At 40.6% G+C, this 15,530-nt stretch overlaps 1 protein-coding gene across 4 annotated transcripts in view; it reads right to left on the bottom strand.

Annotated features, from left to right (window-relative positions):
• Window positions 1-3,447, bottom strand: part of ANKRD29 (ankyrin repeat domain 29) — a 44,000-nt gene extending 40,553 nt beyond the window's left edge. For 2 of the 4 annotated variants that reach the window (XM_039844461.1, XM_039844469.1), the window contains exon 1: window positions 3,282-3,447. In XM_039844461.1, the coding sequence (XP_039700395.1) occupies window positions 3,282-3,302 (21 nt within the window). In that variant the 5' untranslated portion in view covers window positions 3,303-3,447. Of the gene's footprint in view, window positions 1-3,054; window positions 3,182-3,281 lie in introns of those variants that run through there. The other 2 variants (XM_039844476.1, XM_039844485.1) reach the window with 2 other exon arrangements.
• Between the last annotated feature and the right edge of the window lie 12,083 nt (window positions 3,448-15,530).

Below are 15,530 nucleotides of genomic sequence, written 5' to 3'. Positions count from 1 at the left end.
TCATGGCTAAATAATTTTAAAAGCAATATTATAAAAATCCTTCCAGAAATGTACAATAAAAAGTCTCTGTTATTACTGTGGGCTGTGGCACATTTTAATATGTTTGATATGTTAGCTCAGGCTCTTGCAGGCTTAGTCCACTGACCTGAGACTCTGCTCCCCTCCCGCTCCAGCCTTGCTCCTGTGCCTTTTGGAACTGCATGGAAAATCAACTCCTCTTCATCCTTAACCTAGCACAGAGTGTTTCCTCTGTCTCCTTGCCATAAGCTCCTCAGCACCCCTCCCTGGTAGAGACTGGGCCTCCTCCCACACCAGCCCTAGGGTGGGAAACGGGGTTGGGCACTCCTCATCTGGCTTCCGGACAATGCCCTTCTAGTTAGGTGTACAAATCTTTGCTTTTTCAAGACTCAGGCCATCCCATCTTCTCATCCTCTGTCTCACCTCACCTGGTAGTTGTCACCTCCTAATCATTTTTTGTTCTTGAGTGAAAATTTTGGTACTTCTCTTTCTGCCAAATTCTGACTTCGTCCTTGACTTTGCTTTACAAAACATCAATATCCACACTCAACCTCACCTTTCCTCTTACTCCAATGGAAGAGGTTTTTTTCCACCTGTCTGGTTAATCTCTACAATTAATAAGCCCTGCTCACTCTGCTCCGCCTACCTCCTGAGTATTTCATCCCTCAGTTTATTCATCCCTCAGCTCAATCATCCCCTCTACTCCCAAGCCTTTTTAGCACTCCCTATTGTCATTTTAAAATGCTTTTTTTATTGATGTAATTTGTATACTACAAAATCCATCCTTTTAAAGAATTCAGTGGTTTTTAGTGTATTTTCAGGATTTTACAACCGTCACCATACTATTCCAGAACATTCTGTCATCTCAAAAGGAAACCTTGTACCTATTAACAATCACTCCTTGTTCCCCCTCCCCCCCCCCCCCATTCTCTAGCCCCTGGCAACCACTAATCTACTTTCTTTCTCTATGGATTTGCCTATTCTGGACACCAGAGCTTCCTCTCTCCCCCTTATGATATAGTAAGAAGGTGGCTGTTTGCAAGCCAGGAAGAGGGCTCTCACCACATACTGAATCTGCCAACAGCTTGATCTTAGACTTTCTAGCCTCCAGCACTGTGAGATATAAAATTCCTGTTGTGTAAGCTATAGTATTTTGTTACGGCAGACCTAACTAACTAACTAAACTATACCATGTTTTGTTTATTATCAGTTGATGGACATTTGGGTTGTCTCCACTCTTCCCACCAGCAATGTATGAGGGTTCTAATTTCTCCACATCCTTGCCAACGCTTGTCAACGACTGTCTTGTCGATTACTGTCATCCCGTTGGGTGTGATGTGATATCTCACTGTGGTTTTGATTTGCATTTCCTTGATGGCTAATAATGTTGAACATCTTTTCAATGGCTTATTGGCCCTTTATATATCTTATTGGGACAAATGTGTATTCATATCCTTTGCCCATTAAAAAAATTGTTTTAAATTGTTGAGATGTCTATTATTTAAAGATGCTTAAGTCTCTACCATTTAAGAGCAAACAAACCCTGGCTAAGTCTGGATTCCTGCTGCAGCCACTGTTACTTGTAGAATTTTTTGAAAGAATTCACTTGTGGTTTCCACTTGCTCTCTTTTCAAGCTATTGCAATCTGGCTCTTGAATTAAACACTTCACTGAAACTGCTCTCATCAAGGTCACCAGTGGATGTTTTGTTACTAAATTCAATGAACACTTTTCAATTCTTAGCCTGTTTGATTTCTCTGTGGTATTTAAACCTGAGTCTTTCTTCATGTTTATTGAAAGACTAGAGATTCTTGGCTTAAATGCCAGCACATGCTTCTGAATGTTCTCATAGGTTTCTGGCTGGTGGTCAGTTTTCTCAATGGGCTTCTCTTATTCTGCTCATTCTTAAGTCTTGATCTTCAAGATTTTGTCCTCAGCCCTCTTATTTTCCACCTTTACGTGGTCTCACTAGGCAACCACATTGCATCCCATGGGTTCAATTACTACTTGACACTGCTCATTCCTAAATCTTATCCCTATCTCCTGCCCAGACTACCCTCCTGGGCTTCTGGTTTGTACAACTGTCTAATCAGCTTCTCTACTTGGACTCCCATCAATCCTTAAACTTTACATGTTGCAGACTGAACATTTTCTCTTTACCTCTCTGACCTTCCCTAACTCTGTGACTAACATAAATTGCTGAATCCTGAAAATTAAAAAACATTTAAAGTTACTAATATTTATTTACTTCCATCTTTGCCCTAATTTTCCACCTGTGCCCTAATCCAGTACCATTTAACAAGATGACATCAAGATCCTCCTGACTGTTCTCCCAGCTCCACTCTCTTCTCCAAACTGTAGCCAGAGAGATATTTCTAATCTGCAAATCTCACCATGTCATTCCTCTGCTTACACGTGCTACTGTAGGAGATGGGATTACAGTGGCTCTGAAGACAGAGACACTAGGGTTTCAATCTTAACACCATTCACTTAGTGGCTGCAGGACTGTGGGAGGAGTTGTTTAACTTCTCCATTTTTTTTTTAAGCCACGAAACTTATCATTTCATGGGTCTTCCTGAGGGTTCAGAAGATGCACCTTGATGTCTTTGGTTCAAAGTTAGGCGCATTTTAAGTGCTCAATACATTTTAACGATTGTTTTTATTAAAACCTTCCAATAGAAGCAGATCAGCTAACTTCACTTTCATTCCAAAACGAGGGGGATATAATAGAATGACTTTAATAAATGCTTTTAAAACAAGACTCTTTTGGACACTGAAGCCTGGTAATCAATTGCCGCCCCACTCTGTGCTGGTCACTCAGGTTCAGTGTCCAAAAAAGTACTCTGCTGAGGAGGCAGCAGCAGCGCGGCTGGCATCCCGAAACCCGGACGCAGTATCGGGAATCGATGCCGCAGCCCCTGTCCCTCCCCCGCGCGGCAGCAGGAAAGCGCTGACCCAGGACTTCTTCCCCGCCCCCGCCGGTTACCCCGGCGACAGTCCCCGCCGCTCCTTAGCCGGGCGGCAAGGCTCACCACACCTGCAGTCAGAAGTAACGAAAGCCTTTCGAGCAAAGCTCACACAACCAAACCGCAAAACCATCGCAGCCAGGTCGCTTCCTCCTGTCCTCCGCCAGCGCCCGGGGCGGCGCCCAGCCCACCCTGCGGGCCCCGCGGTGGCGGCTCAGGCAGTTCCTGGGTGCGGGGCCCAGCCGCCGCGGGCCGGCCGCCCCGCCCGGCACTCCCTCCCGGAGCCCGCGGCGCTCACCTTGAAGGACATCCTGCACATTTCCGCAGCCGCCCCAGCCGGCCCCGCGCGCTTCCAGCTCCCGGCGCCTGCCCCAGGGCTCCCTTCCTTCTCCCGCCGCGTTCCGCAGAGGAGCGGCCTCCGCCGCAGACAGGGTCGGACGGGCAGGGCACGCAGGAGTCCCGGGAACGGGAGGGGAGGGGAGGGGCGGGGCGGGGCGGGTGGGGGCTCACGCACACGCCCGCCCTCCGCGTACCTACCTCAGTCACAGTGCAATTTCCGCACGCACTGTGCGCGCTACACACACACGCACACGCACCACTCCGCACTCACGCCCTCATACCCACACTCTTACACGCACACTAGCTCTCTCACACTTCAAACTCTGTACACACTCTCCACGTTCACACACACACAACACTATCCACACCGACCTCCTCACCCACTCACACTCTCATACACACACTCTATGCACATCCACATTCCACTTACACATAGACACACACTCCCAACTCCACGCACACAGTGCAGTCTCCATATTCTACACACACAGGTTCACACACAGTACTCCCACACTCACATCCTCATATACACACTACGCCCCACCACCCCACATCTTCCGAAGAGCGTGATCTGCATCAGATGATTCTTGACCTTCATTACAGCACAAATATGATGATGATGTAAATGAAAAATGAGAAAAAATTCATCCATTATCCCACTACCTTTTCAAATAGCTATTTTCATTTTTCTTTCTAGTTTTTTTCTTTTCCTTTTCTTTTCTGAAGATCTGTTTTTATTTTATTTCATTTTTCCCTCCTGGAGAAAGATCCAAGAAACAAACCTTTGATTGAATGAATAGTAAGTGGTGTTTTCCCTTTTGAAGGTTAAGGCAAATTTTGAAATACCATATACTCATAGTCCTTTTTTGATTACACTAGTCACTTTCTCTTGTCCCTGTGCTGTACGCCTGGGGTACCACAGGAGCTGCCCACTCTCTCACACAGGCTGCTTGCTACCTGCTTAGGACTGGTTTCCGGGAAGTGAAAGGGGGAGAGTCATGTTTTTTCATTGGAAAAAAATATATATTGTGTTAAATGATAAAAGACAATAGTAGCCTTTCTATAACAGGGGTCCCCATCCCCTGGTCCGCAGACTGGTACCAGTCCATGGCCTGTTAGAAACGGGACTGCACAGCAGGAGGTGAGCCGTGGGCAAGAGGGCGAGGGGAAGCTTCATCTGTATCTGCAGCTGCTCCCGGTGCTAGCATCACGCCCTCAGCTCCACCTCAGCTCCACCTCAGGTCATCAGGAGTTAGATTCTCATAAGAGCAGCAGTCCCTGGTGCCAAAAAGGTTGGGGACCACTTTCTAGAAAATTCAAAGTTAAAATGAACACCTCTCACCCTCACAGTATGGGAATCCACTCATTCTCCCCCTGACCTTCGTTTGTGCTTCCTTCTCCTCAATTGAATTTGTAACGAATATTTAATTTATAAGTTAAAAAATAAAACTACAAATAAATGTTAATAATGACAATAAAAATATTTACCCATTATGGATAAATTGTATTACTTTGTGTTTAAAATAATTTTAAAATCAAAAATTACAAAATTTGATAGAAAATTTTAAATTTTAAATCAAAGAAAGACTCAAAACTTTTTTCCTGCCTTGACTGTCTATGGCTGAGATAGTTCTAAAGTTGCCACACAACATTGTTAGATATGATCAAACATTGGAAATTTTGTTTTAATAGTTTTGATAAACAAAAAGAAAGAAGGTAAAGAATTAACATTTTAGTGCAATCTATGTACCAGGTGCTTTCCTTATAAAAATCCTATGAGGTAGGGATTATGCCCATTCTATAGGTTAAAAAACTAAGGTTCTGAGAGATAATTTGCTAATGAGTGACTGGCTAGACCTTTAATTAATTCTGGCTCTAAAGCCTGTTTCCTTTCTACTACCACCCTTGTCGCTCAAAGTTGTTTTTGGCAGTGGCTGCTAGTGGGATTCTTGTCAAAGTCACAAGAAAGAATGTGCCTGGCTAAGGCACACCTGGCAAAGTTTATCTTCATTAAAAATAAAAATAAAAAATAAATTTTAAAAAAGCCCTCAAACAAAATAAAACCCTCATGATCACAGCCAGGCAACTCCATTTAAAGTGGTCCACTCCCAAACTTACCAGTGGCTCACTAGGCCTAGTACATGAAATTAAATCCCTATGGCCCCACCTCCCCATCCAAATAATTTCTCACCACCCCAACAGTGTCTCTATCTTTGTTAGAGGATTCTCCTTGTTACCACCCACCCTCTCATCTCTATGGCTTTCTTTTCTCTCCCCTCTTCTGTCTGCCCTAACCCAAATCCTGACCTACCTGGGGCTACTCCCAGCTCAAGTCCCCTTCCTGTACACTGCCCCTCAGCCATCACTCTCCCAACTTTGTTGAGCCCCTGCTTTAATTCCAATCTGCACAACTTTTATGAGCCCTTCATTCTAGAAGGTCTGGTATTGCTCTTGAATTCATTTCTGTTACTTTTGACTCTTCCAGCAGAGTTTAAATTCTTCAAAGCTAGACCTTGTGGCTTACATGTCTTTTATTTTCTTCAGGGGCTAGTTTGTGGCTAGAGATGGTAGGTGGGCAAAATTTACTAATTGTTGGTTTTCGAGGGATTGTGTTCTTCATATCTACTGAGTCAGAAGGCCCACCACTCCTCCCTACATATATATCCACAACTCAAATGAATAAATATCTGTGTTCATCTCAAACGATGCCATATTCATTATCAACTTGTGTTCACATCAGCACAGACTGTAATATGTTTGGCTTCGGTTTTGCACTGTCCCAGTTTATGCTCCAATAGGACTTGCTGTGGACAGAACTGTGAGGTAGGTCAGGCTGATTTACTGAGCCTCCTCTCTTCTCTTTTCATCATCAGGCCCCTTTAGCCCAACTGCCCTGGACAAATTGCATATCTACATTCCCTGCCTACTTCCCACCCTGATGTCTCCTACCTGGTTAGCTGTCTTTTTTTACTTTTGAAATTTACACTAGATGAGGCTTCATGCAGTGGGGATGTAGCAGACACAGCATTGAATAATCTGCCCCAACATCTATTTCTCCTTTCCTTTTCCCTATCAGAACACCAATTTTGCTCTGGCATCTACCCTATTCTACCTTGTGATGTGCTTCAGGGAGCCCAGCCCCATTTTCTGTCCAAAGCTTTCTCATCTAAGCTAGTGCTAGTGCCTGGATTGGATGTGGACTATGACAAATTCTAACCTCTGAGTCATGAGAGGAGGTATGCCGGGGACTTCTGAGAAAGGTTTCTTGGCTTCTTAGAGATATACCCAGGAGGAGAAAGTTCTTTCTTGATTCGGACACAGTTCTATATGTATCTGATGCTTGGAATGCTGCAGCTACCTTGTGACCATGAGGGAAGATATACCCCCTGAGGGTGTTAGAACAAACAGATGGTATTACTAACGTCTGTGTTGACCAACTTGGGCTGCCCTGCCCCTGGACTTCTTGTTACTTAAGCCACTTTATGTTTAAAGTTCTGATTCAGGGTAAGGATGGAAACAAGGAGTGGGGGACAAAGGGTCAGAAATGTAACCCATATTGATTAATGTTCATTATGTTCTGGCTGGCATTTTGAATGTGTCACTGAATTTTATTCTCATTCCAATCATATGTGAAAGCTATTATTGATGATGAAACTGAGATTCAGAATGGGTGAGAAATTGTTCATGACTACAAGGAACAAAAGTAGGCAAGTGATATTTGAACCCAGGCAAATTTGGGAGTAAAACTCCTCTCTCTCCACTATGCTGTCTTACCAGATTTGTTTGCAAATGTTTGCTGAGTAAATGTGAGAATAAAGTTTCCTGTTCTGTATTTTGTGACCATAGAGTTACAGATTATATCTCTCTGAATGAAGGAATTGCTAACAGTGCTAAAAGAAGGAACTGCAACACTAAATCCAAGCCATACTCCTAGATGTTGATTATTATCTTTCATAGGCAATATCCCTACCTTGATCGTCTACTCTTAAGGTGAAACTTTTAGCCTATTCAAATTAATTTTTTTTCAGATGACAAATCCAAAATATAAAAAGAAGAGAAAAAAGGAAAAAAATCAGAAGATGACAATGAATACAACTTCCCAGAGTTATCAATTACTAAATATACCCTTGATGTTTTTAAAAGCATACAATAACATAATTAGAATCATGTGTATTCTGGTTTTTTTTTTTTTTTACTAAACATGATAATGTGAGTAAAAAAATTCTTTAAAATTCCTGATATTAATGGCTGCATTTAAAATTGGGTATACCGTACTACAATTTATTTAGCACTCTTCCTATTATAAAATCCAAGTTGTTTTTAGTTTTGCTATTAAAAATAATGCTAGAATAATTATATCACACCTAAATTTTATTCACATTTCTCCTTATTTTCCTAGGAGAGATTTCTAGAACCAAAACATAAACATTGCAAAGGCTGCTAATTCATATGTACAAATTGCTTTTCAGAAATGTTATGCCAATTTTATACTTCCATCCAAGCTGGTTAAATTGTTATTTGAGATTTCTCTGAATGCTTCCAATGATACTGTGTAGGCAGACATTACATGCACTAAGCTTTCTATGTATCTATTTGCTTACTTATACCCCCACCAGACAATATTTAATTCTCTTAAATAAATTCCCAATACTACTTCCATTTTCTTTTTTCTGTAATATGAATCTCAAGAACAAGCCTTAATAAATGACTCGCATGCTAAACTGTGCATCAGAGTCTGCTTCCCAGAGACTCTAACCTGTAGCAACTTCTTTCCAGCAACGGGACAAATATCTTAAGTTTAGGCCTCACTGCATACTAGCTTTACACATTTGAGTTTTCTTTAATAGAAACAACTATTCGGTTTTAAATGTTTGAATAACATTAAATAATTGAATAATTTTAATACTCCAGAGTATTCCTCAAGAGGCTTTAATGAGATACTGAAAATAATTTAGAAATATTAATTTCCTTTAATGACAGAAACCTGTGCCCTATATATTACACTTTGAGAGGACCGAGATATCGTAAAACCAAGAAAGGTGATAATTATGCGCTATAAGTCTCCAAGACTTGGGTGAAACTCTGCTGTTGGCCTTGACTCTGAACGGAGAACACAGTTCAGCAGCTATAGAGAGTGCCAAATATGGTGAGCAAGTCCACTCACAACACTTCTCACAGTTGGCTTTATGAACGTTATATTCTTGAACTTCTTGGTCAAGAACCCCAGGAAGGGAAGAGAGGACCTACTCCAAGCCACAAGTACACAATTTTTGTCCCCACAAATCTAGGTGGATGTGCCTAAGGCCATGCTGTTTGTCCTGATTTGGTGTGATTCAGAGAAGACCAAGGAAAATTATAACAACATCATCAATAGAAACAACAATGATACCCACTGCAACAAAATAAAAAACAAAATCCAACCTACCAAAAAACAAATGTGATTTTTGAGCATCCTTAATTGTTACTCTGAATGGAATAATTATAACAGAACCCACTAGCTTATTTTATTTTACATGGAGACTAGGACATGGGAGAGTAAGCAGAAAGAATTATAAAATATTACCAAACATGTTTTAAAAGTATAATGTACAGATGGTTAACATCCATCAAAAAATGTATTCACATTTGTGTTCCCAGAAACTCTCATGGTTTCTAGAACATAATAAGTGGTATCAACGAGTTGTTAGGAACAAGAGTTTGCGTTTCTATTCTTGGAAAAGTTTTTGGCTTGAACTGTAAGAAATTGCCAGTTTTCTAGGTCAAAATCATATGAACTTATCATTTTAACAGGTCAAAATTAGGCAAATATTAGCAATTTCATATGATTTAACCTAATACTTAGTCTCCTTAAACTTTGGTTTCCTCATCTGTAAAATGGAGATAATAATATAATCTTCCTAATTGGATTGTTGTGATGATTAAATTAATTTGATGAATTTAAAGCATGTAGCATTGTGCCTGACACACGACAACTGCCTATTAAATACTGTTATTATTTTTGCTATCATGTCAAAAATGTTAATTGAATCAATCAACACATGCATGAGTGGAAAATAATTTAAAATTAATACCATTCTTCAAACTACTGAATGTGAGAAAATATTTGTAAATAATATCTGATAAGGGGTTATATTTTAAAAAGTCATACAATTCAATAGCAAAAAACTATCTGATTTAAAAAATGGGAAGAAGTTCTAAACAGACCTTTTTGCCAAAGAAGACATACAGATGGCCAACAGATATGTGAAAATATGCTCATCATCCCAATGTTGCCCCAGGCGGAGTACTCTGGTCCATGGAGTCCTATATAAAGATTCCACTGTACCCCTTTTCCCTAGGGAACAAGAGGGCGATACTGACATAGAGAAACTTCACAAAATAGCTCGACTTCCCTCAAGTAGCCCATAGCCATTCAGGCCTTTTTCACTCTTTGCTTTTTGGTACATGCTAGTAGTTTTGCTTTTGTTTTCCATTATAGTGATTTAATAAAATGTTAGATTTCCCTCACTTCTGTAATGGCGATTAGTGATGCTCTCTTGAGGGCCAAATGCCTTTGGCACTGCTTCATTAAATGCTTTGCGGTTTAAACTTTTCATTATGAACTGTGAACTATACATGGCAGAATTTCTGTGAGCCTCATCTGAGACCCAATGACTAAGCACTGCGGTAGAAATGTCAACGCCATGAGCCTTCACCTCCCAATCAGATATCTAGATTTTGCCTGAAGTGTTTGATTTTCATTTGGATGTTTAGCATTATTGTGTAACTCTCTTAGCTTCCTCAGCCTCCAACATTTGTTTAAAAAGAGTTGGGTTAATCATTGGAAAGTACCCTATCACTAATCTGGCCCTTGGGAATAAAAGTATCTATTATGGATGGGCCCAGAAGAGGTGCCTGCTAACTGAAGCCACTTTCAGCATTCTGCTAAGGCTTTGAAGTATCCATGCAAGAGGGCATTAAATTTTAATGTACTGAGGACCCTGAATGCTGACCAACAGAAATCTCAGTCCTTACATTTTATTATCAAGTTGCTAAACTTATAAGGGGCAAATATCTAGCAGACACACACAGACTTAGTTCTAAATTATTTGCAATGTTGGCACTTGTTTCCCTTTAGTTCAAGTAAGTTCCCTTAGTTCCCTTACTTGAACTAAACCATTTAGGAAGCCAAAAAGGCTGAGTTTAGTCCTTAGGGAAAATGAACTAGAAGAGTCTCATGCTATGGAAGTTCTCTCACAGCCTTCCATGGGGTCAAGAGTGAACTTCAAATTTAATTTTGTTTGTGAAGAAAACAAATTTCCTCCCAGAATATAATGTTTTTGTTAGCATTTGACTTTAGGGCCCTTATTTGGCATTATATAGCAATGCGCCAAACTGTATCTTAAAAACTGTGTAAATCTCAAGTGTGGTGAAGCCTCATTCTTTCGGTGAGGGTTCCTTGGTGGGCCTCTTACAGCTTAGAAGTAGAGTGGGAGTGTAGGGTTACAGGAAATTTAATGAGACTGAACATTAGACATGAGCCACATAAAATCAGAAATCGTGCTTGCCTCGTTCTCTTTTCAGCCCCAATGCTAAGTCCTGCCCCCAGCACTTGCTGAGTATTTTTGAATGAATGAATGAATGAATGAATGAATGAATTATTACAGATGATCTGAGGATTCATGAGATTCTCAGATATGGAACCAAAGCTTCTGATGCTCTTTTCTGTAATGAGAGTTGGAATCTATGTTTGTGTGGTTTTTCTCTTATACAAGAATCTAAGGCATGTGGCTACTAGCTAGTAAGGGAGGCCACTGGTCAGGCAACAATAAAAAGCATCATCCTGTTTTTGGACAAGGGTTACTGCCTGGTAGAACAACCATCATGGCTTCACTGAACACAGAGCCTGGCCACACCACCCCTAAAGGACCTCTCATCACTCATCCCCAACATGGGGCTGGAAGGTGCCTGAGCGGACTGAAAGTTATTGTGAGGGGGCCATGACTCCATTTTTGTGTGTGTATCCCTGTGGGTATTATTATTATTTTTTTTTAGCACTGAAATTCAGCCTGGCTTTCGTCAGGAACTTCTCAGTTTTATTCATTTCACTATAAATTTATTAGTAAAACAAAACAGAGAGGGGTGTCTGGGATGTAATCATTCTCTTCTTTAGAGACCGCTATTTTTTTTTTAACAGCTTTATGAATTTGCAATTTACATAACATAAAATGCCCCAGTTTTAAGTACGCAATTCAGTAACTTTTGTTAGTCATAGAGTTGCACAAACAGCGTCCGAAGGCAGCTTCATAACATTCCATCGCCCTGAAAAGGTCCCTAGAGGTCATTTGCAGTCAACCCCACTCTGGGCCTGGAGGACAAGTAAGCTGCTTTCTTCCCACGAGTTGCCTTTTCTGGACATTTCTCCTAAGAAGATCACAGCTATGACGCCTGGCACTTCCGGCTTCCTCCGCCCAGCTTGGTATTTTTGAGGTCCGCTCTCCTGGAAGCAGAGATCAGTAGTACTTCACTCCTTCTGCCCGCGCCCAGTACTCTGGGAATGGATGGAGTGTCTTTGTCTTATCACCCGTGGAGGGATGTTTGGTTTGCTTGGACCCTGGACTGCTGTGGATAATGCTTGTGCGTGCAAGTCCTTGGATAAAGACAGACTTGGTGACACCGTCTACACCCAGATGTGGATATTGCTGTGTCAAATGGATTGACTTTGCAAGAAACTGTTTCCTAGATTGGCTGTAGCATCTTACATTCCAGGGATGTAAAGGAATCCAGTTTTTCCACATCCATTGTCAGCCCTTTAACTAAAGCCAGTGGAGTGGATATGAGGCAGGTCCTTACTGGGTGATAATTTGCTTTTCTCTGGTAACTAATGGTGTGAAGCATCTTATTCACATGCTTATTAGTCACTTGCATCTCATCTTTAATGAAATGTTTATTCGAACCTTTTGTCCAATTTTAATTAGGTCATTTGTCTTATTGACTTGTGAGAGTTCTTTATATACTTTGAATACGAGTCCTTTAGCTGATATAGTCTTTGCAAATATTTTCTCCCTGTCTGTAGCTTATCATTTCATTTTTAAAGTTGTGTCCTGGAAACACGAAAATCTTTCATTTTGACGAGGTTTAACTTATCCATTTCTTTCACTGATCATGCTTTTAATGTCACATCTCAGTATGTGGGTGTTAAATTAACTGATATTCCATGTATCTATATGTATGTGTTGTGTGAGTATGTGTGTCTGTGAGAGGGTGCTCTGGAAATTTGAAGTTGACCCTATGCTTCTGCAGGATGCTCCCCAAACTCTCCATTCTCCCAGAGGTGAAACTCAAACTAATCTGAGGGCGCAGTCCTTCATCAGGCACTGCTGGCTTTGGGGCCTTTTATGTAGGTGTGGGATTCTCAGTTCTCCCAGCAAGTGGAAGGAAGCAGAAGAAGGAAACATAAACAAAAAGTGGAAGGGTATATGGGAGAAATCCAAGTGATTTCATAAGAAGGAGAAATGTCAGCAAAAGTTTTCAGAAGAGCCACAGTCAAATATGGTTTGTACACAATGAGTCTTGTAACGTGTGCCTCAGTCTGGTGCCAGCACTATGACACTGTGGTGATGTACCAATCCCAGGTTGAGATTAATGCCCTGTGTTGTTCCACAGCAAGTCTTGTCAGAGATGGGCTCAGCAGGTTGCCTGGGGGCCAGTCCTCTCTGGCTGGGTCCTGGGGTTAGTCAGGCTCACTTAGGAGGGCAGGGAAAGAGCAGAAGCCTGGAGGCTGGTGCCATGTTCTGGAGGCCAGCGGGCAGACAGTAGGTGGTGGGCAAGGCAAACCAGCTGACTAGAGGATCTCGGGGTAGTGAGAGCTTTCGTAGCACTCTTGATAGTCCCTCCAAGACACTGGGGTGCTAGCAAGGTAAAAAGTGGGCAGCAGGCAGCTACGTCCAATGGAGGAGGTCAACGTGTATAAGCAGAAATGTGATCACTAAGGACTGATGCTTAATGGCAAAAGCAAAGAAAGATTCCAGGTTCTAAGATATCAGAATCTTAGGCAGGAGCCTGGACAGAAATTCAGACACAGTAGGTCAAAGTCTGTTCTCAGAACTGGGGCTAAAAATAACAATAGCTAGCCTTATTAGAAGCATTCTACTAATGGGCATTGCATTAAACACTTTCTTTATAAAGATGACTTCATTCAATATTCATAAATCTCATGCCATAGGTAAAATTTTTCAGATGAAGAAGAATTTACGACTTGCCCAAAGTCACAAATTCACTGAAACTAGTAGATTGGAGAGCTAGGACTTAACTCCACAGTCTGTATAGTTACAGTTTGTGGGGTTAACTACAGTATGACACTGCATGGTGGAAGCTTGGTCAGGGGAGTAGGGAGGGGCAAGATGAAGGGCAAATGATAGCGAGAACCAAATGGGGTTAGTCCAGCCCAGCAGCAGACATGTTCACATATAGTATGTCATTTAACCTTCATAGTGTTCTTGTTCTCTTTTTTTTTTTTTTTTTCAGATGAGGGATCTAAACCATATAAAGATTAAGTGGCTTATCTAAAATCACACAAAAAGAGGGCAACAACACAATTAATGGGAGTGAGGGGGCATGTTAGAATATAACTAGCAGCAAGACTGTCCTGAGGCTGATGTGCTATTGGGAAGGAAAATTATAATAACTGTTATATGTTCAGGCCTCTTTAATCTGAAATCTGAGTTAGTAAGTGTTCTCTAGGATAGAGAGCAGTTTTGAAGATACACAACTTCAAGGAGTCTGACTTCCTCTATTAAGTGTAAGGAGTGGCTTTAACCCGATATAATCCAATGATACATTTATTCTTCATAACACATGAGTCATGGATTTAATCCTTACATTGAGTTGAACACCTTACACCCATCTCTCTGCTCAAAGGCAGCTAAATCAGTAGGTGTTATTATGAAGTAGAAGAAAGCTAATTTTAACTTTAGCATACGTGTCATTTCTTTTGAGTTCTCTAAACTTGTGTACGATTTATTACTCAGAAGCCAATAGGCAAGTTATTTCATGCCCTTTTAAATGATGTTGTAAAACTCTGACTTCTTATATTTGTTTTCTGTACAGTTGAGTGAGTGGTAAAGATTTAACAATATTAGAGCATCATAAGATTAGAAATTACACCAAGTAACAATCTATCAACAAATGTTTTTTGACTGCCCACTCTGGGTCTCATCCTTTCTCAGGTCTGAGGCTGCTTGGAGAGGTCATCTAGACCAGTGCTTCTTTAACACTCTGTGAAAAAAGACAATTCAAAAATTTCTAATTCATTGTTGACCAATATTTTGTCATGTAAAATAAAACTGGGTTATGAGAAAAATTATCACATAGTTTGATGTTTAAAGACAATACACAATTTTATATAAAATATAAGATTGCTAAAGAAGTTTATAAGCACTCTCAATTTTTGTACTTTTCTCATTGCAGCAACAGTCCATGGACTGGCATTGGCCCACAGACCACACTCTGAGTAGCACTGACTTAGGGTAGGCATGACTGCTTTGAAACCACCTCAACAACTGAAAAACTAGCTTTTGCTGCTTTTTCTTTAAATTTTTATTATTATTTTTTTTACTTATCATGTTAGTGGAATTTCCAATGATTGATGAAGTTATTGAAGAAACTCTTTGATTAAAGGTAAACCACACTTTTCCTGACTGGTAGATAAAGGAGAAATGCTTCCTTTAAAGATCAACCTATAAAAAGTATATAAAGGATGAAATAAGGAAATATAAACTGAACCCCAAACTGAGGGAAAAAATGAGGGCAACACTATGCTTGAAAGGGAGGATCACAAATGGTCAAAAACCTACTTTAGAGAAACACCATGACTCACAAGATAGTTACAAAAGGAGTATCTGTGCGGAATCCACATAGATACAGAATGAAGAAATCTATTTTTATAGAACTATCCTTTCTGGCACCGTTCTTGATGTTATGGCAGAAATTCACAAGAACTTTTTTTTTTTTTTGACTTGGAATGAAGTTAACAGAACATTTTGGCAAAAGTGAAAAACAGGGCATGGAACTCATGAGATCAAATTTTTCTTTTCCCTAGATACTTACCCAGGAGCAAAAGCCAAAAAAGAAAAAGAAAAAGTAAGAAGAGATCATTAACTACATAGAAAAAAATTCTAAATGCAAAAGTCAAATTCTAAAATCCCAGTTTCCCAGAAGTGTCTAGAAG

The sequence above is a fragment of the Pteropus medius genome, unplaced genomic scaffold, assembly GCF_902729225.1.
Source record: "Pteropus medius unplaced genomic scaffold, Ma_sr-lr_union100, whole genome shotgun sequence".
Taxonomy (NCBI): domain Eukaryota; kingdom Metazoa; phylum Chordata; class Mammalia; order Chiroptera; family Pteropodidae; genus Pteropus; species Pteropus medius.
This window is presented reverse-complemented; position numbering and strand designations above follow the sequence as displayed.